This window comes from Oryx dammah, unplaced genomic scaffold (genome assembly GCF_014754425.2).
Source record: "Oryx dammah isolate SB20612 unplaced genomic scaffold, SCBI_Odam_1.1 HiC_scaffold_29, whole genome shotgun sequence".
In the NCBI taxonomy this organism is placed as follows: Eukaryota; Metazoa; Chordata; class Mammalia; order Artiodactyla; family Bovidae; genus Oryx; species Oryx dammah.
Window position 1 is genome coordinate 57,455,756 of NW_024070213.1, and position 27,733 is coordinate 57,483,488.

A 27,733-nucleotide genomic window follows, 5' to 3' on the forward strand; every position below is an offset into this window, starting at 1 on the left:
ATGACCCAGAGGGATGGTATGGGGAGGGAGGTGGGAGAAGGGTTCAAGATGGGGAACACCTGTACACCTGTGGTGGATTCATGTTGATGGATGGCAAAACCAATACAATATTTTAAAGTAATTAGCTTCCAATTAAAATTTAAAAATGTATTTTAAAAAAAGGCAAAGTTTAAACATGATATGTTGTGCTTAGTTGCTCAATTGTGTTCCACTTTTTGAGACCCCATGGACTATAAGCCTGCCAGGCTTCTCTGTCCATGGATATTCTCCAGGTGAGAATACTGGAGTGGGTTGCCATGCCCTCCTCCAGGGTATCTTCCAAACCCAGGAATCAAACTGAGGTCTCCCACATTACAGGCAGATTCTTTACCATCTGAGCCACAGGGAAGCTCAAAAACATGATACGGAGTGCTAATTTAATGTAAAGTATGTCTGTGGACAATACAACCAAAAACTGTGGGTACATATCATAACAAGTGCTTTCTGGGGGGAGAAGAGGAGCAACAATGACACATATATGCATTCATACATACATACATTATATATATACATATATACATACATAGATACGTATATTATATACGTAAGTAAACTTCTGTCAGTAGTTGTTAAAAAAAACAATTGGTTTAATTTCTAAAACATCCGTTCAGAGAATATTAGCATCTTATATGTTAAATTTAAATCTATTATTAATAACTTTAAAATATAATTATTTTAAGTTTATTAATATAAATTTATTTTTATTATTCTGATAAATTTGAACAGTAAGAATTATAAACATAAATTAGGATTTTAGATTACCTAAATGTAGGTAATTTGGGATTTCTTTACCTACATTTGAGTATCCTTTTTCTCTCTGAGGTTAACCACTTGAAGCCCTGCTTTGACTGAGTTTACGAATCAATAGATTTTGAGAAGGGAGAAAACAAGTGTAAAGTAACCAAACATAATGAATATCTTTTTTTAAAAGCTAAAATGAAAATCTATGGTACTAATAAGGAATTTTACTGGTGTGTATATTAAAATGCATCTATTTGCTTGACATTGATAAAGTAGTGCTTTGGTAAAAGACTGTAGTTAATTCTGTACAAATCAATTAATCTACTGATGAAAATAAAACAAGACTATAGCACCATACTTGCAAAGCAAATAGTAAGGATACAGAAGTATAGAATCAAACATTAACACTGCTTTTGTATTTATGCCACTCAAGGGAGTATACTCAGAAGGCATAATAGCAGATAGGTGAGGCAGTGCTTTGGTTGGAATCAAGTATGGGAAACAAAGGTGTGATCCACTGGACAAGAAGAAAAAAGCAAAAGGCAGCTGAAAGCAGGCATGGAAGTGGGGGAAGGAGGAACCTACTATAGAACATGGTAGACCCACAGGGTGGTACCCTGTGGAAATAAAGAGACAGGAACACAGAGCAAGTACAGTCAGCCCTCTGTTTCTGGAGATGCAGAGCCATGGATACTAGGCGGGGGGGAGCTGACTGTAAGGGACATGTGCATCCACGGGGGGTCCCAGAATCCATTCCCCGCAGGTGCATAGGAACGACTGGAACGACTATATTTCACCTTGTGTCTGTGCGAGAAATAACGAAAGCAACTTTCTGCTGTGCCGGATTGATCTGTTGTGATATTTGGATTTTTCCAAGGTCTCTCTAAAACAGCTCAGAGTGTCTGTCACGTCCACAGGCACACAGAGGAGCTCTTTGGCTCTGCTGTATTCTGAAAGGAAAGGGAAGAGTGACGTTAGGAATGAAATGTTGCAGCAAGCCAAGGAGCAGCGAAAGCCTTTCTAATTCAGAGAGTTTCTTGGGCCCAAACTAAAGCTGCTAAATTCAAAGCCCCCAGGTCTGTAGCAGGTGTTTCAATGTTCAGATCAATTTTTTTTTTCTTGGTTTATTTGACAGTTCTTTAAAAAAATAAAAAAGAACTTAGGAAACTTTTGATTCGTATGAAATGCAAATAACTTTAGATCTTGCCAATTTTCTTTATGAAGCCTCCTACTTTTCCCTTTGCTGATCATAAAAGATGAAATAATCTGCTTCTTTTCAGCAGCCTCTTCAAAGCCAAGGTGCCTTGGGAAAGAGACGAAAGGAGGAAACAAAGAAGCTTGGAGATGGGCAACCGCTCTCTTAAGAGAGGAAAAGACAGCTTTCGAACACTGGAGAAGGCAGAGGAAAAGAAGATGAGGCCATAAACAGGTATGGAACTGAAAAGCCACCCTGAAAAGTGGCCAGAAGGCCAGATGTTGGCAGAGCTGCCGTGAGGTCTCTGGAGAGGAAGTGACAGACCCATGAATTAGGCTGCAGACCAGCTGCATATGCCATGAAGCAGGCACGTGGGAGAGAGGAAACACGGGCTCCAGACTGAACGACAAACAAATTTACCCCTTCAACGAATTGAACAGGTCAAATAACCCCTGTCAAATCTGAAGTCGTTGAGAGTCCAGCAACTTGCTAGGGAACAGGGCTGTAACAGCTTAAGAGATATGACCTTTGCCCTCAAGAAATCCACCCTTTGGCTGAAGCGATGAGGGTGTTTTAACACTGGAGTATGAAAATCACACTGACAGAGCATCTGGGGACACACCAAAATGATGGAGAGAAAGAAGAGAGATCAGTGCAGGAAGGAAAGGATGAGCAAGAAACAGTTCATAGGAGAAAAGACATGCCAGCTGTGTCTTAGAGAACAGGGAAGATTATCAGGAAGTAAGGGAAGGGGTTTCAGATAGAATGAGAAGAGCTGAAGCTGGGACGTCCCTGGAGGTCCACTGGTTAAGACTTCTCCTTCCAATGCAGGGGTTGGGGGTTCAATCCTCAATCAGGGAACTAAGGGTCCACGTGCAAAAAAGCCAAAACTTAAAACAGAAGGATTATCACAACAAATTCAATAAAGACTTTAAAAAATGGTCCACATTGAAAAATTCTTAAAAAAAAGAATAGCTGAATCTGATTAAGTGTTTATACTATACCAATAACTATTCTAAATAAACACTGTGATAGTCTCATTGAATTCTAGCAACACTCATAAGAGGTATGTCCCATTATAGCCTCCTTTCACAGATGAGGAGAATCAGGCATAGAGAAGTCTCAGCTTCCCTTGGGTCACAGAACCAGCTTGCACAGGAGAGGGTGGAATCAGGATTAAAAGTGGCAATGCAGGGCACAGTGAGATGACACGGCCAGTCCTTTTGAACCAAGAAGGGTTTCCAGAGGCCTAAAGCCCTCACTGTGTATGTGGCCTTCATCCTCTTTAATGGGCAGCCAAGAAAGCGTTTTGAGTAAGACCCCAGCAGAAAGAGATTCATATTTTAGGAAGCGTGAGCCAGCAGTTGTATGCACAGCAGGCTGCAATAGAACAAGGGTGGTGGCTGAGAGGTTATGAAGTTACAACACCGACATGGTATGATTTGATTAAGATGGTAGCAGTGGGAACAAGGGAGGGACACAGGGAAAATTCCAATGTTAGAAGTGATTGGAGAATGGTTAATTGGCTACTAGGCGAAGAAAAAAAAAAGGAGTGGAAATTGCTTCTTATCCACCTTTTAGGGCTGATGACCTTGCTTCCGGAGAAGGAAATGGCAACCCACTCCAGTGTTCTTGCCTGGAGAATCCCAGGGACGGGGGAGCCTGGTGGGCTGACGTCTTTGGGGTGGCACAGAGTCGGACACGACTGAAGTAAGTTAGCAGCAGCAGACCTTGCTTCCTACCTCAATGGGAATAAATGGAAGGAATCCAGATGGATTTCCTGCAAGCCCCTACCCCTAGACCCACACAGCCCCCAGTTCCCGTGCTATCTACACTGCAAGGTCATCACACCAGCAATTCTCCTCTCTCCTCCCAGTCACCAGTTTTCCCCTCTGCTGAGCCAACATCCCGTTTTGCTTTTTTTCCTATTTTTAAAAATCATCAAAAATTTTTTGTTCATTGCAGCATTAGTTACAGCAGCCAAGATATGGAAACAACTTAAGGGTCCATCAACAAATGAATGGATAGAGAGAATATGGTATTCACCCAGTGGAATATTATTCAGAGCCATAAAAAAGAAGGAAACCCTGTCATTTGTGACAACATGGATGAGCCCTGATCAGACAGAGAAAGGCAAACGGTGAATGATCTCACATACATTTGGAATCTAAAAAAATCGAACTCAAACAGAGAAGAGAATGGTGGTTGCCAGAGGCAGAGGTGTGGGTGGTCGGCAAAAATGGGTGGAGGTGACCCAAAGGTACAAACGTCAATTAAAAGACAAATAAGTTCTGAAACTGTAAAGTATAGCACAGAGACTATATCTAAATTTCTAAAAAAGAATTTTTTAACCCTTTCTCTTGACGCTTCTTTCCCCTCAAGCCATTATCTCTCTGCTCCATTTTATAATTAAACTCCCCCAAAAGTTCTATTTTCATTGTTCCCCATTATCTCTTGCTGCTACTGCTGCTAAGTCACTTCAGTCGTGTCCGATTCTGTGCGACCCCATAGATGGCAGCCCACCAGGCTCCCCCGTCCCTGGGATTCTCCAGGCAAGAACGCTGTAGTGGATTGCCATTTCCTTCTCCAATTCTCTCTTAAACTGGCTTAAATCAGACTTTTCCCCCATTATTTCACCCCAAGGATCATCACTAGAATAAATCTAGTGTTCAATTTTTAGGCTTTATCTCACATAAATTTTCAACAGCATTTGACCCAGTTGCTAACTCCTTCCTCCTTGTAATACTTTCTTCACTTGGCTTACAGGTCCTTTACCAACCTACTGACCCCTCTTTCTTAGCCCTCTTTGCTAATTCATTCTTGTCAATCCAAACTCTTAATATTTGAGAAATCCCAAGGCTCAACCCTTAGACTGCCTTTCTTTTCTTCTTAACTAACATTTGAGACAGGCTGGAACCTGGGACCCTTTACTGGAATACTTGCATCTGGACAAATGTCTCCTCCAGCAATAGAATACAAAGAAACTATAAGCAACTAAAAACAACTGTGTGCATGCACAGTTGGGGCAAATCATGAACAATAAGATACACAAAGGCCAAAACCCATCTGCCATCTCTGGGGCCTGGAGCAAAAGCAGGGTACTGCATACAGCACCACCAGGGGTATGGGGAGACCAACCTCAGTGACTCCCCTGCCAACACACTGACCTGCTCTCACACCCAATTTAAGAAACTAGCCCCCCTGTCAGTTGGAGGTTGAGGAAGGGAACCTATTACTTCTTCTCATTCCTATGTGCTGTAGCATAAGTCCCAATGAAGCCTTCCTGAATTCCTCATCCCGTCTCTTATCAATTTCTATTGATTAAAGAGTCCAAGAACCCAGTTCAGTAACACATTCACCCCCTTGATGATCTCATCTAGTCTCATGGGCCTAAGTATCTACATGCTGGTAGCTCCCAAATTTCTATCTCTGGCCCCATCTCTCTTGAAGTCCAGGCCCATTTATCCACTGGTCTCCTCTGCTGGGCATTTAATGGACATCTCACACTTGGCATGTTCCCAACTGATTTCCTAAGCTTTCCTCCCTAAACCTATTCCTTTCATAGTCTTTCCTCATCTTATTAAAGGGTGGTTCTATTTTTCCAGTTGCTCAGGCCACAAACTGGCATCATCCTTGACTTGTTACCTCATCTCAAGCCCCAAGTCAAATTCACAACAAATCCTGGAGGCTCCCCATTCAGAAAATGTCTGGAGGGCCACCATCTCTCCCCAGATCTACTTACCACTTCCATTCCACTGTGTTCCAAGACCTGACATCTCTTTCTGAATCACTGTGACCACCCCCAACCAGTCTCCCCATTTCTACCCTTGCCACTCTCAACAAAAGAACCAGAGGACCCCCTTTAAAATATGTTATCCCTTTTAAAATATAAGTTATCTCATGTCACACCCCTGTCCAAGACTCCCCCATCACCTAGAGCAAACACCAGTGTCCTTGGAGTGACCTCTAAGGCCCACCAAGAAGAGGTTCCCTGTGACCTTACTATTCTCCCCCTTACTCCCTCCCACACTGACATGTTTCCACCCAAGGGTCTTGGCACCAGTGGTTCACTTTGTTCTAGAACATTCTTCCCTCAGATATCCCCAGGTCTGATTCCTCAAGTCCTTAAGCTTATGACTTAACTCTTAACTCCTCAGTGAGGCCTTCTTTGATCTCTCTCTTTAAAATTGTCACAACTTCTCTTTTCTTTCAGCACCCATTAGCTTCTGACCTACTATGGGTTTTACTTATTTATTGATTGTCTCTGACCACTAAAATGCAAGTTCTGTGAGAGCAGAGATTTTTGCCTATTTTGTCCACTGAATTCACCCCTGGCCTATAACATGGGCCTGTTCCTATTACATGGTATGTGCTGAATAAATATTCATTACATGAATGAATGACAACAATTTTCAAAGCTAAATGCTTGGTACAAACTCTATTAATAATCACTTCCATAGGCCTTAATCTTAATTTATAGTCACAGTACCTTATAACTAGTAGAGATAAATATCACTCATACTTAACAAAGGAGGAAAAGTGACTTTGAGGGACAGTCACTTGTCTTAACTGGAGAAGGAAAAGGCAACCCAACTCCAGTATTCTTGCTTGGGAAATCCCATGGACAGAGGAGCCTGGTGGGCTACAGTCCATGGGGTCACAAAGAGTCAAACATGACTTAGCAATTAAAAAAGAACAACAACAACACTTGTTTTAAGCCCTTACAAGACATAAGAGAGAGAACCAGGGTTTTAGTCTGAGTTTCCCAAATAGTTTCCCAAAGGGTGTCAGATTTGGCGAACAGGCAATGATCCTAATTTAAGGCCTGCTGATTTCTCTGGAAGGAATGATGCTAAAGCTGGAGCTCCAGTACTTTGGCCACCTTATGCAGAGAGTTGACTCACTGGAAAAGACTCTGATGCTGAGAGGGAGTGGGGTCAGGAAGAGAAGGGGACGACAGAGGATGAGATGGCTGGATGGCATCACTGACTCGATGGACGTGAATCTGAGTGAACTCTGGGAGTTAGTGATGGACAGGGAGGCCTGGCCTGCTGCAATTCATGGGGTTGCAAAGAGTTGGACACGACTGAGCAACTGAACTGAACTGAACTGAATGTGGGCACAGAGACACTTTGAGAATAATACAGATTAAGCCTGGGGTCCTTGTAAGCCCAGTGAGGTCTTGGTGAAATTAATAACATGGGGTCACATTCAATGGCTGTGGAGACACATCTTTCATTACACCTTGATGTCTAGAAACCCTGTAGGCTCTGGTCACACCAGGAACAGGGCCATGTTGAGAGGTGCATCTGTGCCCCCAGCAAGTTCACTCATGACTCACTTCATGACACACTTCCCTGTCACCTATATAAGAGGATCAAATAATGAGGCACAGGTCACACTCTTCTCCTGCCAACTTCGCTCTCCTGTGTCTCAGCGTGTCTCCACCACCTGCCTCTCCTCTAAGCATGCGCAGTCCCGCGTGAGTCCTGACAAGGCATGCCCTCATCCCTCCCACCCCAGCCCTTATGCACAACACCCTGAAGATCATAGGTTTCTGCTCCATTTCTCCACTTTTCCTGCCAGAATTCAAGAGCTTGGCTTTCATTTTTTTTTCCATAGAGAGTGAGATGAGGGAAAGACGTCCAGCAAAGCAAAGGAAAAGGAGGAAACTGGAAGCCCTCACATATTAATATTTTCAGACAGTAACTTTCTCAGGACGCCTTCATTTGCAAGATCTGTTAAAACTGGGATGGTAAGATTTACCTCCAAGTTACTAGACTATGTTTTTTTTTTTTTTTAAACACTCTTCCCCCAGATAGCTATGTGATGTCTTCACTTACTCCAGACCTCTCTCAAATATTTTCAGTTCAGTCACTCAGTCGTGTCCGACTCTTTGCGACCCCATGAACCGCAGCACGCCAGGCCTCCCTGTCCATCACCAACTCCCGGAGTTCACTCAAACTCACATCCATCGAGTCAGTGATGCCATCCAGCCATCTCATCCTCTATCGTCCCCTTCTCCTCCTGCCCCCAATCCCTCCCAGCATCAGAGTCTTTTCCAATGAGTCAACTCTTCACATGAGGTGGCCAAAGTACTAGACTATGTTTAAACCTGTTTGTGACATGTCCAGCACAGTATTCGTCATGGAGGAAGCATTTAATAAATGGAGCTCACATTATGACTGTTGGTCATATATTTTTAAAATGTCCACTGAGCACGTACCAGTACTAGGTGCCATGCCAGGCACCAAACAGGTACAAGTGAACAAAATAGACACACTCCCTCTCTCCCAGAGCTTACATTCTAGAATAAAAATCACAAAGGCATGTCAGTGATTAGAGATTATAAGAGCGAAAAGAAGAGACGTTTGCCATTTTTAAAATATGGGATCTGAATAAAATCATCCTGCTACTTTTTAGCAAATACATGCTTATCAATAATTTGTCTTTGTTGTTTTCCTAAATTATATTTTACTTTACTTTTTCCCCTTCTTTCAAGCCCTAGTATACCCTTTTTTTCTTATTGTCTAATTAGGCTTCTGTTGGTGTTTTGGTGGTTGTCTACAGGAGATAAATGATGCAGAGCAATAAGGAAATATCATTAGCTTGCAGGGCTTATTCTGCCGTCTCTGTCTCAAGAGGTCCCTCTCTGAGAACTTCGATGGATAATTCAGAAGATGTTTTAAAGGCACTAATAGCCTCAACAGTTTGAAATAGGTAAAAATAAGAAGGAGGAGGAGGAGAGAAAAGACTAGATTTACTACATCTCTCGTGTACCAGTGTAGACATTAAAATGGAAATGCCAGTGACTCCAGAGAGATGGGCTCAACAAGCAAGGATCCCAGTGAGTGATACAAAATTTGGGCCACTTTCTACACCTTTGGTGACATCAATCCAAATACCCAGAGGCACTAATTGTCAGGAAACATTTAACAGGAGGCTTTTTGTGTGTTGTTTTGAATCTATCAGGAATTTTTTGTTTTTTATTAATTCCTGAATACTCAGGAATTAAGGAGAGGCAAGCCTCTCCCGGGGGCTGAAGAATCTAGACTTTTTTTTTATTAGTTTTTCTATACAGTGATAAGTATCCTCTTCTTCCTTGTGAACCTTATGGTAAAAGTGATTGTTTACAAATCTATCTCTTTAATATGGATTGCCTATGTTTTGTAAGTCTGGAATTTTAATCTTTATCTTTGTTAAGAATAACAACTTTGTAAGACAGTATATGTACACACACCACGTTAATTAAAACACCTTTGCTCCATCAGAGCTTTGGTCCTCGTGTCTTTCTTTCTCTCTCTCTCTCTCTCTCTCTCTCTCTCTCTCTCCCTCTCTCTCTTTTTCAGGCTGATCCCCTGGAGCGCAGAGAGAGGCTCTCTGAGTTCACTTTCCTGCCAGGGCTTCTAAGACCCTCTCGAGAAGGCACCCTACAGCTTCATCCCATCTAGAGGGCGCCTGAGGCCTGCGTGAACAGAACAAGCCCCATGCAGGGGCTTTATTGGCTTTTTACATAAGCCAAGGAATATCAGCCTCTTTCTCTCTCCTTTACTTTCTTATCAGTCGACTCCAGACCACCAGGTTCTGGTCCATTAAAAGACCTCAACACTAATAAAACACATCAGCCAAAGGGTTCAAAATCCCAACACACGTGATGGCTAAATTATCCTGTTAGAGAACTTAGATGCCAATAAGGTCAAAACTGAAGAAAGAGATCCCAGACAGAAAGCAAAAACAGCTACAATAAAAGGCACATCCACAGAGTTATCACCCCTTTGAAGCTTAACAAGCAGGCGGGTTACTCATCCATAGAAAAAATCATCTATAAACTAAGGTATTCTCACTCCTCCAAACCCTACAGAGACTGTACCAAATTACATATGCATTATTAAATAGCTAGAGGGAAAATAGAATGCTGTTAAATAATGAGAATACCAAATGTTCCTAGGCACCGGAGCGTTACAGTATCTGTTCTGAAGAATTAAATGTATCAAGCATTGCCACCAAATGCTATTATGCCAAAAGAAAATCTATGATGTTATAAAGCAGCAATCTGGGGTGGAAACCATCAGGAGTATACTTGGTCTTTTTTTAAAACTCTTTTAAGAATTGCAAACATGTCATGGTGATGTACATAAGGACCATCATGCTTATAAACACATTAATGATCTGAATTTAGTACACTTAAAAAAAATTCAGCATCTTAAAATTTTGCCTAATAAGCCCAAAAGCGCAGCCCAAATTATTCTCTTAGACACAGAGGTCCTAGAGTTTTATAAGGAGGTATCAGGTGGATGCCAAGATTTTAATGATAATGGTTCAGTGTAAAACCTGTAGTAGTTATGCAGGATCATCTTAAAATTGTACAACTATCATAACAAGTAACAATAAAATATCTGTTCCCCCATGATTACTGATATATAGCAAATTTTTTCTTGAATGCTTTAAGTTAAGAAGAGAATCTAACCTGAAAAGGGACATATGACAGACAGACCTGATAGCTCAGTGGAGCCCTGTGAGCAATCAGACAGACCAGGGTTTGAACCATGATTCCAGCACTCACTTGTAACATTTAATTATCTAATGTGTAATATAAGTATAATAACATCTACCTCCTACAATTGTTGAAGAGTTAGTCGCTAAGTTATGTCTAACTCTTTGCAACCCCATGGACTGTATGTAGCCCACCAGGCTCCTTTCTCGGGCTCAGATCTCCTGCACTGCAGGCAGATTCTTTACCATCTGAGCCACCAGAAGATAATAAAGTACTGGCTCAATCAATTATTACTTCCATTACAATATTTTTTAGATCTTATCTATTTGAATACTCCTACTCTGTCCATGGGCTTCCTAAGTGACTCAGAGGTAAAGACTCCACCTGCCAATGCAGGAAATTCAGGTTCAATCCCTGGGTTGGAAAGATCCCCTGAAGAAGGAAATGGCAACCCACTCCAGTATTCTTGCCTGGAGAATTCCATGGACAGAGGAGCATGGAGAGGTACAGTCCATGGGGTCGTAAAAGAATCAGACATGATTTAAGAGACTAAACAACAACAACTCTGTTCATTGCTCAAACTAGCTCTACTTCCACCACCATTGAGAACCATCTCAAAGGATCACTGAAGCCTGATGACCCCATCTTTCTTTCTGCCCTACCACCCACCCTCTTGCCTTTCCAAATATAACCTAACAACAGACTGGCAATGTGCTTTCCTGACACATTGCAGCCATTGTCATTAAGCACCTACTGGTCACATGGGTCTAGAGTTTTCCTAGGTATGCTTTTCCTAGCTCTTAGTCATCATTTTGATAACAAGCATTTTCTTTTTTTGTTGTTGTTGGAGTATATTTGATTTACAATGTTGTGTTAGTTTCTGCTGTACAGCAAAATGAATCAGCCATGCATATACATATATCCACTCTTTTGAAGATTCTTTTCTCATATAGTTCATTACAAAGTACTGCAGGTCCTTAATAGTTATCTATTTTATGTAGAATAGTGTGTATATGTTAGTCCCAGTCTCCCAATTCCAGAGAAGGCAATGGCACCCCACTCCAGTACTCTTGCCTGGAAAATCCCATGGATGGAGGAGCCTGGTGGGCTGCAGTCCATGGGGTCGCTAAGAGTCAGACACGACTGAGCAACTTCACTTTCATTTTTCACTTTCATGCACTGGAGAAGGAAATGGCAACCCACTCCAGTGTTCTTGCCTGGAGAATCTCAGGGACGGGGAAGCCTGGTTGGCTGCCGTCTGTGGGGTCGCACAGAGTTGGACACGACTGAAGCAACTTAGCAGCAATCTCCCGATTCACCCCTCCCCCTCCCCACACCACATCCCCCTCCCCCACCCGCAGGAACCAGAAGATTGATAACAAGCATTTTTGACACATTTTCTCACATTTGTTACCAGTTCTTTTTAGGATGGAGGGGACAGTATAAATCACATTCTGAGTTAGGGATCCCAAGTTGGGGGATCTCCAGAGGTTTGACAGACAAGATGAAGAAAAGGACAACACACCCAGGAAGAAATATGCTCTTTGGAACTAGTCACACATGACTGATGAGGGGAAGCTGTTCCTCCTGTTGTTCATTGAATATGAGGAAATAGTTTATCATTGGCAGTAAAACCTACAAGTTCATGGTCACCAACCCTACTCAACTGGATCGTCTACACTGCTCTGCAGCTCTCCTATCTTCCTTTCTCCTATTTTCCAGTCCACCACTTCACATCCCTCCTGGAATCCCAACCTTGGCTGTGCTCTCAACTCCCTGCTTCATTAAGAAAATCTCTAGTGCCCAGTAAAGATGCCTTCAACTTCTACCATTACCATCTACAAATTTTCCTGCTTTTGAACCTGTTCTCTCCTTCCTTTCTTATCTAGCATCAGGGGTGTTCCAGCATCCTAAGTCCCATATATCCCATTTTCTGCCTTGTTTATCCTCAAGCTCCTTGCCTGATCAAATCTCTTTCTCTCCTGGTTCTCCCTCTCTCCTGGCTCTTCCATTTAATATAGAAATATTCTCCTTCTCTTCTACTAAAACAACCACACAAATAAAACAAAGCCCCCCTGGGTTCCACTTTCCCTTATGGCTGCTCCTGCTTCTTTCTTGTCACTTCTAAGCTTCATCAAAGGCAATTTTCACTGACTCTGTGCAGGCACAGCTTACCACGACACACCCACCACTCAGAACACTGCCATCACCCCCACAACCATTTCTTTGAAACTCATTGTTAAAGTCATTAATTCAGCAAGTGGACACTGAGTTCCTACTGTGTGTCAGGTACTGAGGAAGGCATGTGGATTCCATCGATGGACAAACCAATTGTCCTTGACCGCACAGAGCTTACCTTTTATCAGTGGAGACAGACTAGTAATCAATAAATATACGTTTCTAAAAACTGAGTTATAGAATGTGGTAAGTGGCTATAAGTGCTTCGGGGGGAAAAAAAGAATACATTTATTAGGGTAAGGGGAATTGGAAGGAAGGAAGCAGGATGCAGTTTCAAACAGAATGGTCAAGATAAGCCTCACTTGAAAAGGTGAGATGCGCACAAAGATTTGAAGGAAGTGAGGGGTTTATCAGAGAGCCACCGAGATGGGGGAAGAGCACTTCAGGAAGGAGAAACAGCTAGAGCAAGACCCTAAGGTGAGGCTGTCATAGCAGAAAGGCCAGGGACAGTGACCTCCCAAATCCAATGGACAGAATCTCTCATCTTAGTTGACCTCTCTCTGACTGTTGACTCATACACTCTCTCTCTCTCCTTGGCCTTATTTGTAACACTCTCAGCTCCTGTACCTCCCACCTCTTAAACTACATCCCAATTTCTTTCAGATATGGGCTCTGCCTCTGTTTTTTCCATCACAGTCACTAGGGCTCTTCACATAGTCCGTTTTTATCCTTTGGGGCACAGAGTACAGTCACACTACACACCCCTTTTGAAGTTAGATGTGGCCACATGATTTTTGCCAATAAAATTGTGGAAAATGTGTCACCTTCAAGTATCAGCTTGAAGAGCCATCATCTGACTTATATATAAACTATGAATATAAAATTATAAAATATGAAAAATATACAAAACATTATTTTTCCTGGTTAAAAAATGGAGACAACAGCAAACCCACCTCATCAGGCAGTTGTAAGCTAATACTCACAAAACATTTATCAGAGTGCCTGATGTCCAGTGAATTTTATTGGGGTTGTTATAATGAAACAATCCACGGAAAGCCCTCAGCGCAAAGTGTGTGGTATATGCATGTGGTCTCACTTCAAAGTCTTAACCATTTACTATATGCCTCCAGTTACAGCTGCCCTAGAGGATAACACTAGTGTTCTGTCTCCTGCCTCTAAAACAATCATGGAAGCCTGTGTCAAGATGGACATTCCATCAATCCATGATGAGCTGCTCGAACTCACTGAACACAAGCATGAGCAAAAAACAGACTTTTCCTTGTCTTACGGCAATGAGATTCGGGCTGACTGACACAGATTCGAAAGTGATGGCATCCCCAGGTCCATATTCCTAAGAACACCTTCTGGGTGACCTTGTTCAAGCTTCTGATTTCCACCAATACCAATGCATTGGTGATGAAAATACAAACCTGCTGAGTGCCTCACTGATGTGTCATCAGTTCAGTTCAGTTCAGTCACTCAGTCGTGTCCGACTCTTTCTGATCCCATGAACGGCAGCACACCAGACTTCCCCGTCCATCACAAACTCCCAGAGTTTACTCAAACTGAGGTCCACTGAGTCGGTGATTCCATCCAACCATCTCATCTTCTGTCATCCTCTTCTCCTCCTGCCTTCAATCTTCCTCAGCATCAGGGTCTTTTCAAATGAGTCAGTTCTTCACATCAGGTGGCCAAAGTATTGGAGTTTCAGCTTCAGCATCAATCCTTCCAATGAATATTCAGGACTGATTTCCTTTAGGATGAACTGGTTGGATCTCCTTGCTGTCCAAGGGGCTCTCAAGAATCTTCTCCAAAACCACAGTTCAAAAGCATCAATTCTTTGCTGCTCAACTTTCTTTATCGTCCAACTCTCACATCCATACATAACTACTGGAAAAACCATAGCTTTGACTAGATAGACCTTTGTCAATAAAGTAATGTCTGCTTTTTAATATTCTGTCTAGGCTGGTCATAACTTTTCTTCCAAGGAGCAAGCGTCTTTTAATTTCATGGCTACAGTCACCATCTGCAGTGATTTTGGAGGCCCCCCACCAAAAAATATAGTCTCACACTGTTTTTGCTATTTCCCCATCTATTTGCCATGAAGTGTTGGGACCAAATGCCATGATCTTAGTTTTCTGAATGTTGAGCGTTATGCCAACTTTTTCACTCTCTTCTTTCACTTTTATCAAGAGGCTCTTTAGTTTTTCTTCACTTTCTGCCATAAGAATGGTGTCATCTGCATATCTGAGGTTATTGATATTTCTCTCAGCAATCTTGATTCCAGCTTGTGCTTCAACCAGTCCAGCATATAAGTTAAATAAGCAGGGTGACAATATACAGCCTTGATGTACTCTTCTCCCGAATTGGAACCAGTCTGTTGTTCCATGTCCAGTTCTAACTACTGCTTCTTGACCTGCATACAGATTTCTCAGGAGGCAGGTCAGTTGGTCTGGTATTCCCATCTGTTTAAGGATTTTCCACAGTTCATTGTGATCCATGCAGTCAAAGCTTTAGCATAGTCAATAAAGCAGTAGATGTTTTTCTGGAACGCTCTTGCTTTTTCCATGATCCAGTGGATGTTGGCAATTTGATCTCTGGTTCCTCTGCCTTTTCTAAAACCAGCTTGAATATCTGGAAGTTCACGGTTCATGTACTGCTGAAGCCTGGCTTGGAGAATTTTGAGCATTACTTTACTAGCTAGTGTGAGATGAGTGCAATTGTGCAGTAGTTTGAGCATTCTTTGGCATTGCCTTTCTTTGGGATTGGAATGAAAATGGACCTTTTCCAGTCCTGTGGCCATTGCTGAGTTCTCCAGATTTGCTGGCATATTGAGTGCAGCATGTTCATAGCATTATCTTTTAGGATTTGAAACAGCTCAACTGGAATTCCATCACCTCCACTAGTTTTGTTCGTAGTGATGCTTCTTAAGGCCCACTTGACTTCACATTCCAGGATGTCTGGCTCTAGGGGAGTAATCATGATTATCTGGGTCATGAAGATCTTTTTTGTATAGTTTTTCTGTTTTCTTGCCACCTCTTCTTAACATCTTTTGCTTCTGTTAGGTCCATACCATTTCTGTCCTTAATTGTACCCATCTTGGCATGAAATGTTCCCTTGGTCTCTCTAATTCTCTTGAAGAGATCTCTAGTCTTTCCCATTCTATTGTTTCCCTCTATTTCTTTGCACTGATCACTGACTGACTGGATGATTCTACTCAGTTATTATTCAGACACCTCAAACTCAGTAATAGCAAAGTGATGTTTTCCTCTAACCTGCCCCCAGCTTCAGTACTTTTTAATAGAGTGAAGATACCACAACCATTTAGCCACCCAAGCCAGAAACCAAAGCAACTTGAACTCCTCCCTTCCTCGTGCATCCCCCTCACCTAATGAGCATACAACTGCCCACCCCTCTGTCCTCACTATCTAAGTCCTGGACCTCATCATGTCTGTAAACCCATAAGCAGGTAGCAGTGGCTCTCCTGCCGCCATGTGGTCTCCTTCCAACCTATTCCCCACGTTGCTGAAGTGTCTTTCAAGAACACAAATATGACCATTTCATTTTCCTTCTTTAAACCCTTCTAACTAGCTCCCTTCAGCTTCCTAGATAAATCTGAGTCTCTTTACCCTACCTTCTAAGACCCCGTATTATCCAATTTCTGCTGACCCTTCTACTCTCAACTTTTGCCTTTTACTTTTATGATAACCCCACTAAATTACATAGAGTCTCTCAAAAATGATGCTAGCCATTAACTATTATTGTTTATAGCGGCAGCAGGAGTCACAACAGTATAGACCGTACCACTCTACACTATCATCTCTGGCTTATTTATCGGTCTCTTTCAATGTGCTGTAAATCATGTAACAAATCTTTAGTCTCATTCATCTTTGTCTTCTCAGCACCTCAGTCAGTCATTCAGTTCAGTCACTCAGTCATGTCCGACTCTTTGTGACCCCATGGACTGCAGCATGCCAGGCTTCCCTGTCCATCACCAACTCCCGGAGCTTGCTCAAACTCATGTCCATCAAGTTGGTGATGCCATTCAACCATCTCCTCCTCTGTCATCCCCTTCTCCTCCTGCCTTCAATCTTTCCCAGTTTCTCAGGACCTAGTATAGCACTTAACACATGGTAGATACTCAATAAATATTTGCTGAATGACTGAATGGCTGCCTGACTCAAGAAATGAATGAATGAATGAATGCAGAAATACATACATACACACATACATACCTAAAATCAATAGATAAATAAATGAAGGAATCCAAACATATCAAGGCTTCCCAGATCATGCTACTGGTAAAAAACCCACCTGTCAATCAGGAGTTATCAAAGGGAAAACTTGCATTTCTTTCCTCTACCCAAAACAGAGACAGGAAAACCACCACTGAGAGAGGTATTACTTCCATTTTCATCCCTTCCCATCATCTCATTCCTATAAGCCACATTGCCAAAACATTCCAAGAGGCCTCACCAGCTAAAAGCAAAGGAGTCATAATGTTTCAGAATCTTCTGTTGTACTCTTGTTTAAAAACCAACAAGTTAACCTTGGTAACACCAGTAGAAAAATAATCCATACTGATTATGGAAATGTAAGTTATTATGGGGATCAAGATAGAACCAAGAAAATAATGAAAGATCAGTTTAAAGAGTTCCCAAGTGAGATTAAAAACAGAGAAAAACTTGTGAAACAGTCTTTTCTCATCTTTAATTTTTCCCATCAATTTCCTTTCTCCCTCTTCTCTTATTTCCCTTTTTTAACTTACAGATTAAACTAATAAAAGACATGAGTTTTAATTCCCCTTAAGTGACATTTATAGCAATATAAGATGGCAAATATCAAGTGGATTATTTTCAGTCAAATCTGCAAAAGAGATTTTACAAACACTTTAATTATAGGAGACTGGACATGCAGAACACAACAGCAAATCTTGCTTTGAAGAAGAGAGAAAGAGCTTCAAGTTAAGATTGGTTCCAACCTGAATAGATAAGCTTTTTAAGGACATCTGCTCGCTGTCCTATAGCTGTCCCTTTATTGGTTGGAGGATTAATCTTGAGCTGTATTCCAACGAAATTTCGGCAGGTTATCTTTAAAAAGAAAGAAAACAAATATTACTTAGGTATTTAGAGTCAAAATTTTTGCTTACTTGAAATGTTCATCTTATTTTTCATTAGCCAAAAAGAAGAGATATAAAAAGATGCTACAAATAAAAGCTCCAGAGTAACATTCAATCATGAGAACTTTTGAGGGAAAAAAAGTGGCTACATAATTTTTCATATTTCTTATGTATACCACAGCTGGAAAAACATTAGGCAAATTATGTAGAGCAATTAGAATAATTTCTCTGATGTTCTATAAACTCACTAGTCTAAATATATCTCCCATTATGTAAGTTGAAACATATTTAAAATAGAGGCTGCTTTTTCAATGGCGTATTTCCCCTCTACTCATAATTAATGCTATTTAAACTTTCCTGGTGGAGTTTTTCAGCACTAAAGTCCTCTGTAGTATTTTTTAAAGTATTTTTTAACAGATAATTGAGTCCTAAAATGATAAAATATATGAAACAGACCATTTTTAGACATAAGATAATTCTTTTAAAAGGTCCAAGATCCTCTTCTCTCCATTTCTCCACCCCACCTCCCACACCCCTGCTCAAAATACAACCATCCTTGAACCCCAGTCTGATGTAGACGATGCTTCTTTATTATCGTCTCTTGTAGTTACCTCTATTATGAGATGTACGGATGGTCTAAGAAAATGCAAATTCCTTCCCCCAGCCTATTAAGATCTTACTTGACCTAGTCCTTCCCACCTCTCCAGCTTCATTTAAAGAATCTTCATTGAACACCTATTATGTGCCACGCACTACTCTAAGCTCACAGATGATATAGCAGAAAAAAAAATAAGCAAAAACTCCTCTTCTTGTGGTACTTATTCTAGTGGAAATAGACAATAAACAAAATATATAGAGTACATGATAAAGTGGACTAAGAGTTATAAATGCTACAGAGAAAAACAGACAAATAGACACATACATTTAAACAAGGCAGTGAGGAAAAAGTCTTCACAGAGAATGTGATATTCAGTCAAGACTGGAAAAGGTGTGGGGAAAAGCAATGTGGACAGTTGGGGAGGGGAGAGACAGCTGTAACTAGTTATGCTTCTTTGATTGAACCCTGACTGATACAGGCAGTTAGATACGTCAGCACAGAATACAGGAGAAAGGTCTAGACAGGAGATGTAATTTTGGTAGCCATCATCATAAAGATGTTTACTTTGAGCCACAGGTTGAGTTAACTCTCCAGCGGAGAATACCTAGATAGAGTACTGGAGGACCAAGAACAGAACGTTGGGTTGTACTAACACTGAGACACTGGGGAGAAGAGGAGGAAGCGCCCAAGAAGATGCAGAAGGAGCAGCCCCTTCTTCTGATCTCTCTTGTCTGCTGCACTGCAGGGTCTGGGCCTCCTTCCTGTCCCATCTCAGGGTCTTTGATCCTGTTCTCTCCTTAGGCTGGAATGTTCTTTTCCACTATAGGGCTGGCCCCTTCCCATCAAATGTGACCATCTCCAAGAAACCTTCCCGATCACCTCTGCTCAACTTTTCCACCTCTCACCTCAGCCTATCTCTATCCCATGTACCTATTTTATCTTCTTCAGAGAATTTATGCTGATCATATATCTTTTTATCTGTTTACATGTTTATCCACTGGTCCTACCTCCATGCTTCTGAAACTAAACTCCATAAAGCAAGAACACAGCTCTCTCTATATAGAATATGCAAGAGGCAAGAATATGCCAAGACCATAAGCAGCCTTTGTGAGAAAAAAAATGGGAGCCTTCTCTGGGGGGCTGCAAGCCCCTTAAGCCCACATGGACTAGTGGGTGGGCAGGGGCTGGATTCAGCACCCCAACATATGCCAAGTGCCCTAGGGCAGGACACAGACTGCACAATTGCAGCTGTCTACAGTTCTAACCTTAGGGAGTCAATACTTATTTATTAAGCTAATAAATGAGAGAATAGATGTAGCTCTTTCCTCCCGCAACTTAAAGCTGCAACATGTCATTAGTGAGCCCTAGGTACTTTTGCCTTCACGAGCCTACTGCTCCATCAAAAAATATTATTAAAACTGCAACATTGTCTTTAACATAAAAGTTCCTTTTTTCTTCTTATTGTATAAGAAATCAAAACATTTAATGGTTCCTAAAAGAGTACTATGTCTCCAGCACTCTTCTCACTGTGCCTAATGGTAATCCAGCTTTGACCTGGATATAAGCTCCTCGTCTACAAGGACTTAATTTTTTTTTTCTCTGTATCTGGAAAATACTGGCAAACACCGATTCTCAACGTTTGCTGATTTGAATGATAAATGCCTAAGTGAAAATAGCAACGTAGAACCCAAATCTTGCTAGTTACACAGGTACTAAGAAATCACAACTGCATTAATAACAGAGCCAAACTTACCTTCTGTTTGTATTCAGTCTCATATCTTACACAAGCCTGTTGGCTGATGTCTGGGCCCTTGCATTTGGATATTTGCAGTAGAAGCTGGCGCTGCGCATAAACCAGGAGTGGAGTCACTTGCTCTGTATATCTTTCACTGGATAAGAATAAAATATATCTTAGAAACAAACATTAGTAAAGACACATTCCTCTCAGTAAAGTCTATCGCTGTTAGCTGCCCTATCAGAGGTACTTACTGCGAAACTGCATTGAACTGAATGGCAAGTGATACGAGTGTTTCCCATTTTTCTACTTGATAGACAAGTTCCAGAGATTTTAATACAAAGTCATGGATCCATTTCAAATCGACCACATTGACGTCATCCAGAGGATGCTCAAAGGTAAGGCTGGAACCACCGTTATCATTTTTAATATTTCCGTAGCAACTCGGAACACTGAATTCTCCTTTTTCATCAATAGTCTGCAAGTAGCACGTTGAAAGAAAACTTTGAAATTTCATATTTCACTACATGTTTGGTCTGAACATGGAATGAATAGCCAAAAATACAACATGGAAAAGAACTGAACAGAAAAAAAATGAACATATTTATTATGCAAATCAAAGCTTGATGATACTGTTCAATAGCTCTACTGTGATGAAGTAAATGTGTTACGTTTGTGCTGTTCCGTAAGCTGGGGAGTAGAAACGTGAATGGTAAGTCATCGTGCAAGTGGAGGGGGCAGCTCAAGTTGGGGGAGAGCACAGCACCTTTATAAGTGTTGGGGGGTGTGATGGGCTGAAGACACAGGGGTCGCCACTAAGCACATGTGGATACTGAGCTGTTGAAGAATGACTGCGGCAACTGGATTTTTAAGTTTAATTATTTAAGCCTAAATATAAATAGCCACATATGGTTAGTCATTACTATACTTCCTGGTACATAGTCACTATTTAAGTAAGAACGTTAAACCAATAAATAAGGTAAAGTTATGAGAGAAAACAGGCTATAGTATATACAAATAATTAAATTTCCTTAATACATTGGTTACATTCAGTTTATACAAAAATTTGCCCAGTTGCCTGATGCAAATGTCAAACTTAGGGAGAAAAAAGTCTTCTCAGTTCAGTTCAGTCCAATCGCTCTGTTGTGTCCGACTCTTTGTAACCTCATGAATTGCAGCACGCCAGGGCCCCCTACTATTACCAACTCCCAGAGTTCACTCAAACTCATGTCCAACAAGTCGGTGATGCCATCCAGCCATCTCATCCTCTGCTGTCCCCTTCTCCTCCTGACCCTAATCCCTCCCAGCATAAGAGTCTTTTCCAGTGAGTCAATTCTTCACAAAAGGTGGCCAAAGTATTGGAGTTTCAGCTTCAGCATCAGTCCTTCCAAAGAACACCCAGGACTGATCTCCTTTAGGATGGACTGGTTGGATCTCCTTGCAGTCCAAGGAACTCTCAAGAGTCTTCTCCAACACCACAGTTCAAAAGCATCAATTCTTCGACACTCAGCTTTCTTCACAGTCCAACTCTCACATCCATACATGACCACTGGAAAAACCATAGCCTTGACTAGATGGACTTTCGTTGGCAAAGTAATGTCTCTGCTTTGCAATATGCAGGTTGCATCAAAACTTTCCTTCCAAGGAGTAAGAGTCTTTTAACTTCATGGCTGCAATCATCATCTGCAGTGATTTTGGAGGCCAAAAAAATAAAGTCTGACACTGTTTCCACTGTTTCTTCATCTATTTCCCATGAAGTGATAGGACCAGATGCCATGATCTTAGTTTTCTGAATGTTGAGCTTTAAGCCAACTTTTTCACTCTCCTCTTTCACTTTCATCAAGAGGCTTTTTAGTTCCTCTTCACTTTCTGCCATAAGGGTGGTGTCATCTGCATATCTGAGGTTATTGATATTTCTCCTGGCAATCTTGATTCCAGCTTGTGCTTCTTCCAGTCCAGCATTTCTCATGATGTACTCTGCATAGAAGTTAAATAAGCAGGGTGACAATATACAGCCTTGAAGTACTCCTTTTCCTATTTGGAACCAGTCTGTTGTTCCATGTCCAGTTCTAACTGTTGCTTCCTGACCTGCAGATAGGTTTCTCAAGAGGCAGGTCAGGTGGTCTGGTATTCCCATCTCTTTCAGAATTTTCCACAGTTTATTGTGATCCACACACTCAAAGGCTTTGGCATAGTCAATAAAGCAGAAATAGATGTTTTTCTGGAACTCTTTTCCTTTTTCGATGATCCAGCGGATGTTGGCAATTTGGTATATATATATATATGTCCCCTCCTTCTTGAACGTTCCCCCCACTTCTCTCCCCATCCCACACTTCTCTCCCCATCCCACACCTCTAGGTTGTTACAGAGTCGATTTGAGTTCCCTGAGCATACAGTAAGTTCCCATTGGCTATCTATTTTACATATGGTAATGTTTATTTCCATGTTACTTTCTTCATACATCCCATCCTCTCCTTCCTCCCCACTCACCGTGTCCATCAGTCTGTTCTCTATGTCTGTGTCTCCTTTGCTGCCCTGAAAATAATTTCATCAGCACCATCTTTCTAGATTCCTTATATATACATTACTACACAATATTCATTTTTCTCTTTCTGACTTACTTTGCTCTGTATAATAGACTATAGGCTCATCCACCTCATTAGAATTGACTCAAATGCACTCCTTTTTATGGTTGAATAATATTTCATTGTATATCCATACCACAGTTTCTTTATCCATTCATCTGTTGATGGACATCTGAGTTGCTTCCATGTCCTCAATTCAGTTCAGTTCAGTTCAGTCGCTCAGTCATGTCCGACTCTTTGCAACCCCATGAATCTCAGCACGCCAGGCCTCCCTGTTCATCACCATCTCCCAGAGTTCACTCAGACTCACGTCCATTGAGTCAGTGATGCCATCCAGCCATCTCATCCTCGGTTGTCCTCTTCTCCTCCTGCCCCCAATCCCTCCCAGCATCACAGTCTTTTCCAATGAGTCAACTCTTCGCATGAGGTGGCCAAAGTACTGGAGTTTCAGCTTTAGCATCATTCCTTCCAAAGAAATCCCAGGGTTGATCTCCTTCACAATGGACTGATTGGATCTCCTTGCAGTCCAAGGGACTCTCAAGAGTCTTCTCCAACACCACAGTTCAAAAGCATCAATTCTTCAGCGCTCAGCTTTCTTCACAGTCCAACTCTCACATCCATACAAGACCACTGGAAAAACCATAGCCTTGACTAGATGGACCTTTGTTGGCAAAGTAATGTCTGTGCTTTTTAATATGCTGTCAAGGTTAGTCATAACTTTCCTTCCAAGGAGTAAGCGTCTTTTAATTTCATCGCTGCAATCACCATCTGCAGTGATTTTGGAGCCCAAAAAAATAAAGTCTGACACTGTTTCCACTGTTTCCCCATCTATTTCCCATGAAGTGATGGGACCAGATGCCATGATCTTCGTTTTCTGAATGGTGAGCTTTAAGCCAACTTTTTCACTCTCCACTTTCACTTTTATCAAGAGGCTTTTTAGCTCCTCTTCACTTTCTGCCATAAGGGTGGTGTCATCTGCATATCTGAGGTTATTGACATTTCTCCCAGCAATCTTGATTCCAGCTTGTGCTTCTTCCAGTCCAGCGTTTCTCATGATGTACTCTGCATATAAGTTAAATAAGCAAGGTGACAATATACAGCTTTGACGTACTCCTTTTCCTATTTGGAACCAGTCTGTTGTTCCATGTCCAGTTCTAACTGTTGCTTCCTGACCTGCATACAGATTTCTCAAGAGGCAGGTTAGGTATTGTAAATTGTGCTGCAATGAACATTGGGGTATATGTGTCTTTTTCAATTTTGGTTTCCTCAGGGTATATGCCTCCTAGTCAGATTACTGGGTCATATGGTAGTTTTATTCTTAGTGTTTTAAGGAATCTCCATACTGTTTTCCATATTGGCTGTATAAATTTACATTCTCACCAACAGTGCAAGAGGCTTCCCTTTTCTCCACATCCTCTCTAGCATTTATTGTTTGTAGATTCTTTTTGATGATGGCCATTCTGACTGGTGTGAAGTGATATCTCATTGTAGTTTCAATTTGCATTTCTCTAATAATGAGTGATGTTGAGCATCTTTTCATGTGTTTATTAGCAAAATCCTTTAGATCCACTTACTGGCCAGACTATCGGAGAAGGGCATGGCAACCCACTCCAGTGTCCTTGCCACCAGAGGAGCCTGGTGGGCTACAGTCCATGGGGTTGCAAAGAGTTGAACACGACTGAAGCAACTTAGCATGCACGCACTGGCCAGACTATAGCCCAATAAAGTTAGTAGGGCTTCCCTGGTGACTCAGCAATAAAAAACCTGCCTGCCAGTGCAGGAGACATGGGTTCAATCCCTGGGTTGGGAAGATTCCGTGGAGAAAGAAATGACAACCCACTCTGGCATTCTTGCCTGGGAAATCCCATGGACAGAAGAGCCTGGCAGGCAACAATCCATGGGGTCAGACTAAACAACAATAACAACAAACCAAGTCCAGCCTCTCCTAATTTGGTGTTACCATTAAAGGTAACTCCAACAATAACATGCATAGGAGAGAGTAGGTATCAACAAAAGTAGTAAAGACCAGAAGTGCTTCCACTTGCCTCAACAAAAGTAGAGAATAAATATTTATTCCCTCCCATAAGATTCATAGTCCTTGAATTTGGAAGAGACCTTGAAAATCATCTGCTTGTGAAAGTAGGAATAATAGGTGTGACATACATAACCTATGTGAATTTGCCCCCTTAGCACAGTGTCTGGCACATAACATGGTCAATAAAAGATGTCATTTTGCTGATGTTATAAGCTCCACCTTTATAATCTAATAATCAAAAGTCAAAGAACTCAAATGACACCAGTTCCATTTACCTACGTTCTCTTGCTGTGTGGATGAAAAATGGAATAATTTATGATTATATGTGATAGATCTAAAGTTATTGCCAGATTTGTTAACATTTCTCCATTTCTAAACCATTCATAAAGAAAATCATACATGGGTGATACCATCCTTACAGTAGTCTAGTAGACCAACCACACTATCTAGGTTCATATCTTCACCAACAAAAAACTGGTAGTTTTTTTTTTAATTAGCAGGAAATGCTTGATTTATTTTTCAGACTCTCTCATAAAAGGTTTTATTCTTTCTGGCCTCTGTTCTTCAAGTCTGCCTCTGATTGAGTTCATGGAATCTTTTCTTTCTTTCTTTTTAAAAAATTTTATTTATTTTGGCTGTGCGGGACCTTTGCTGTTGCTTGAGTTTTTCCTTAGTTGCAGCAAGTAGGGGCTACTCTCTAGCTCTCTAGTTGCAGTGCACAGACTTATTGTGGTGGCTTCTCTTGTTGAGGAGCACAGACTCCAGGGCATGCAGGCTTCAGTAGTTGCAGCATGTGGGCTCAGCAGTTGTGGCTCCCAGATTCTAAGCCTAGGCTCAATAGTTGTGGCACATGTGCTTAATTGCCTGGTGGCATGTGGGATCTTTCCAGATCAGGGATCAAACTTGTGTCTCCTGCATTGTCACGCAGATTATTTTACCACTGAACCACCAGGAAAGCCTTGATCTATTTCTTTTTTTTTTTTTTATGGAGTTCAAGATTTTGGTTTTTTGTTCTTTTTTTTTTTTACTTTACAACATTGTATTGGTTTTGCCATACATCAACATGAATCTGCCACAGGTGTACAGGTGTTCCCCATCCTGAACCCCCCTCCCTCCTCCCTTCCCATACCATCCCTCTGGGTCATCCCAGTGCACCAACCCCAAGCATCCTATATCCTGCATCAAACCTGGACTGGCAATTTGTTTCATATATGACATTATACATGTTTCAATGCCTTCTCCCAAATCATCCCACCCTCTCCCTCTCCCACAGAGTCCAAAAGACTGTTCTATATATCTGTGTCTCTTTTGCTGTCTCACATACAGGGTTATTGTTACCATCTTTCTAAATTCCATATATATGCGTTAGTATACTGTATTGGTGCTTTTCTTTCTGGCTTACTTCTCTCTGTATAATAGGCTCCAGTTTCATCCACCTCATTAGAACTGATTCAAATGTATTCTTTTTAATGGCTGAGTAATACTCCATTGTGTATATGTACCACAGCTTTCTTATCCATTCATCTGCTGATGGGCATCTAGGTTGCTTCCATATCCTGGTTATTATAAACAGTGCTGCAATGAACATTGGGGTACATGTGTCTCTTTCAATTCTGGTTTCCTCGGTGTGTATGCCCAGCAGTGGGATTGCTGGGTCATAAGGCAGTTCATTTCTAGTTTTTTAAGGAATCTCCATACTGTTCTCCATAGTGGCTGTACTAGTTTGCATTCCTACCAACAGTGTAAGAGGGTTCCCTTTTCTCCACACCCTCTCCAGCATTTATTGCTTGTAGACTTTTGGATAGCAGCCATTCTGAGTGGTGTGAAATGGTACCTCATTGTGGTTTTGATTTGCATTTCTCTTACATGCTCCTTTTGTGAAACTAGTTTTCTGCACATGATGATTCATGATCATATCAAAACCAGTGAATACTGTGCTTTTACCTTGGGTACGGAAAGCACTGGATAGCAAAGTACATTTCCATCAATGTTATCCTCAGCCGTACTGACCATCTTCCCTTCCACTTTCAGGCACAGCCCACTCAGGATCTTCAGGATCTTATAATTGTCAGGGAACATCACATGATGAGGTCCCAGTAAATAATTGTGATAGAAGATGACAGCTTCCCTGGCTTAGCAGGTACCCAGAGCTCAGAGTGAGCATGGTTCAACCAGAGGTAGAAAAGGAGCAGATGAAAAAAGTGATACAGAATTTTGTAAATACTTGCTCTGTATCTATTTCATTGGCCATATGATTTTTCTCCTTTATCTTGTTAATATGGTGAATTACACTGATTAATTTTCAAATGTGAACCTTACATATGTGGGCTCAAACCCCACTTGATCATCATCTGTATATATTATATATATTCTTTGCATATTTTATATATTGCTGGGATTAATTTGCTAATGCTTCATTAAAGAGTTTGGTGTATATGTTCATGAGTAATATTGATTAATATTTTTCTTTTTGATGTACCTGTCAGGGTTAAGCTGGCCTCACTTCCCAAAAACAGTATACTATTTATTATTTTTTCCTTTATATTTGCTAGAATTCTGTAGAAAAGTATTCTGGGCCTGGAGTTTTATGTCAAAGTTTCTGATTGTAAACTCAATTTAATATATTTAGGTTAATTAATTTTTACCTAACACTTTTGTATCAGTTTTGTTGAGTTGTACTTTCTAATAGACATGTCCATTTCATCTAAGTTATCAAATTCATTAGTAAAAATTGGATATGATTTCTCTTATTTTTTTTAATATATATAGGAACTATAACCATATCCTTCTTTTGTTACTAATAATAGTAATTCACACTTTTGTCTCTTTTGTTCATCAGTATTCCTAAGATTCTGTCAATTTTAATCATATTTTCAAAAGATTAATTGATTGACTTTATTAATTTTCTGGGTTGTTTTATATCTAATTTACTTCTGCTCTTACCATTTTCTTCTTTCTTACTAATTTCATCATTCTTTTTACTTACTTTGGGTTTAATTTACTCTTCTTTTTCT

General features: G+C 41.0%; 1 protein-coding gene and 1 pseudogene across 4 annotated transcripts in view; both read right to left on the minus strand.

The window, feature by feature from the left end:
• Positions 1–27,733, minus strand: part of CFAP54 (cilia and flagella associated protein 54) — a 315,472-nt gene that overhangs the window by 149,853 nt on the left and 137,886 nt on the right. For all 4 annotated transcript variants that reach the window (XR_005719649.1, XM_040232778.1, XM_040232776.1 and 1 more), the window contains 4 exons: positions 20,354–20,577; positions 20,118–20,253; positions 17,629–17,737; positions 1,578–1,730 (listed from right to left, as the gene is read on the minus strand). Coding sequence is in view for 3 of the 4 variants with exons in the window: in XM_040232778.1 (XP_040088712.1) it covers positions 1,578–1,730; positions 17,629–17,737; positions 20,118–20,253; positions 20,354–20,577 (622 nt within the window). In the remaining variant the exon portion in view is untranslated. The remainder of the gene's footprint in view (positions 1–1,577; positions 1,731–17,628; positions 17,738–20,117; positions 20,254–20,353; positions 20,578–27,733) is intronic.
• On the minus strand, positions 24,595–26,867 carry LOC120857545 (annotated as a pseudogene).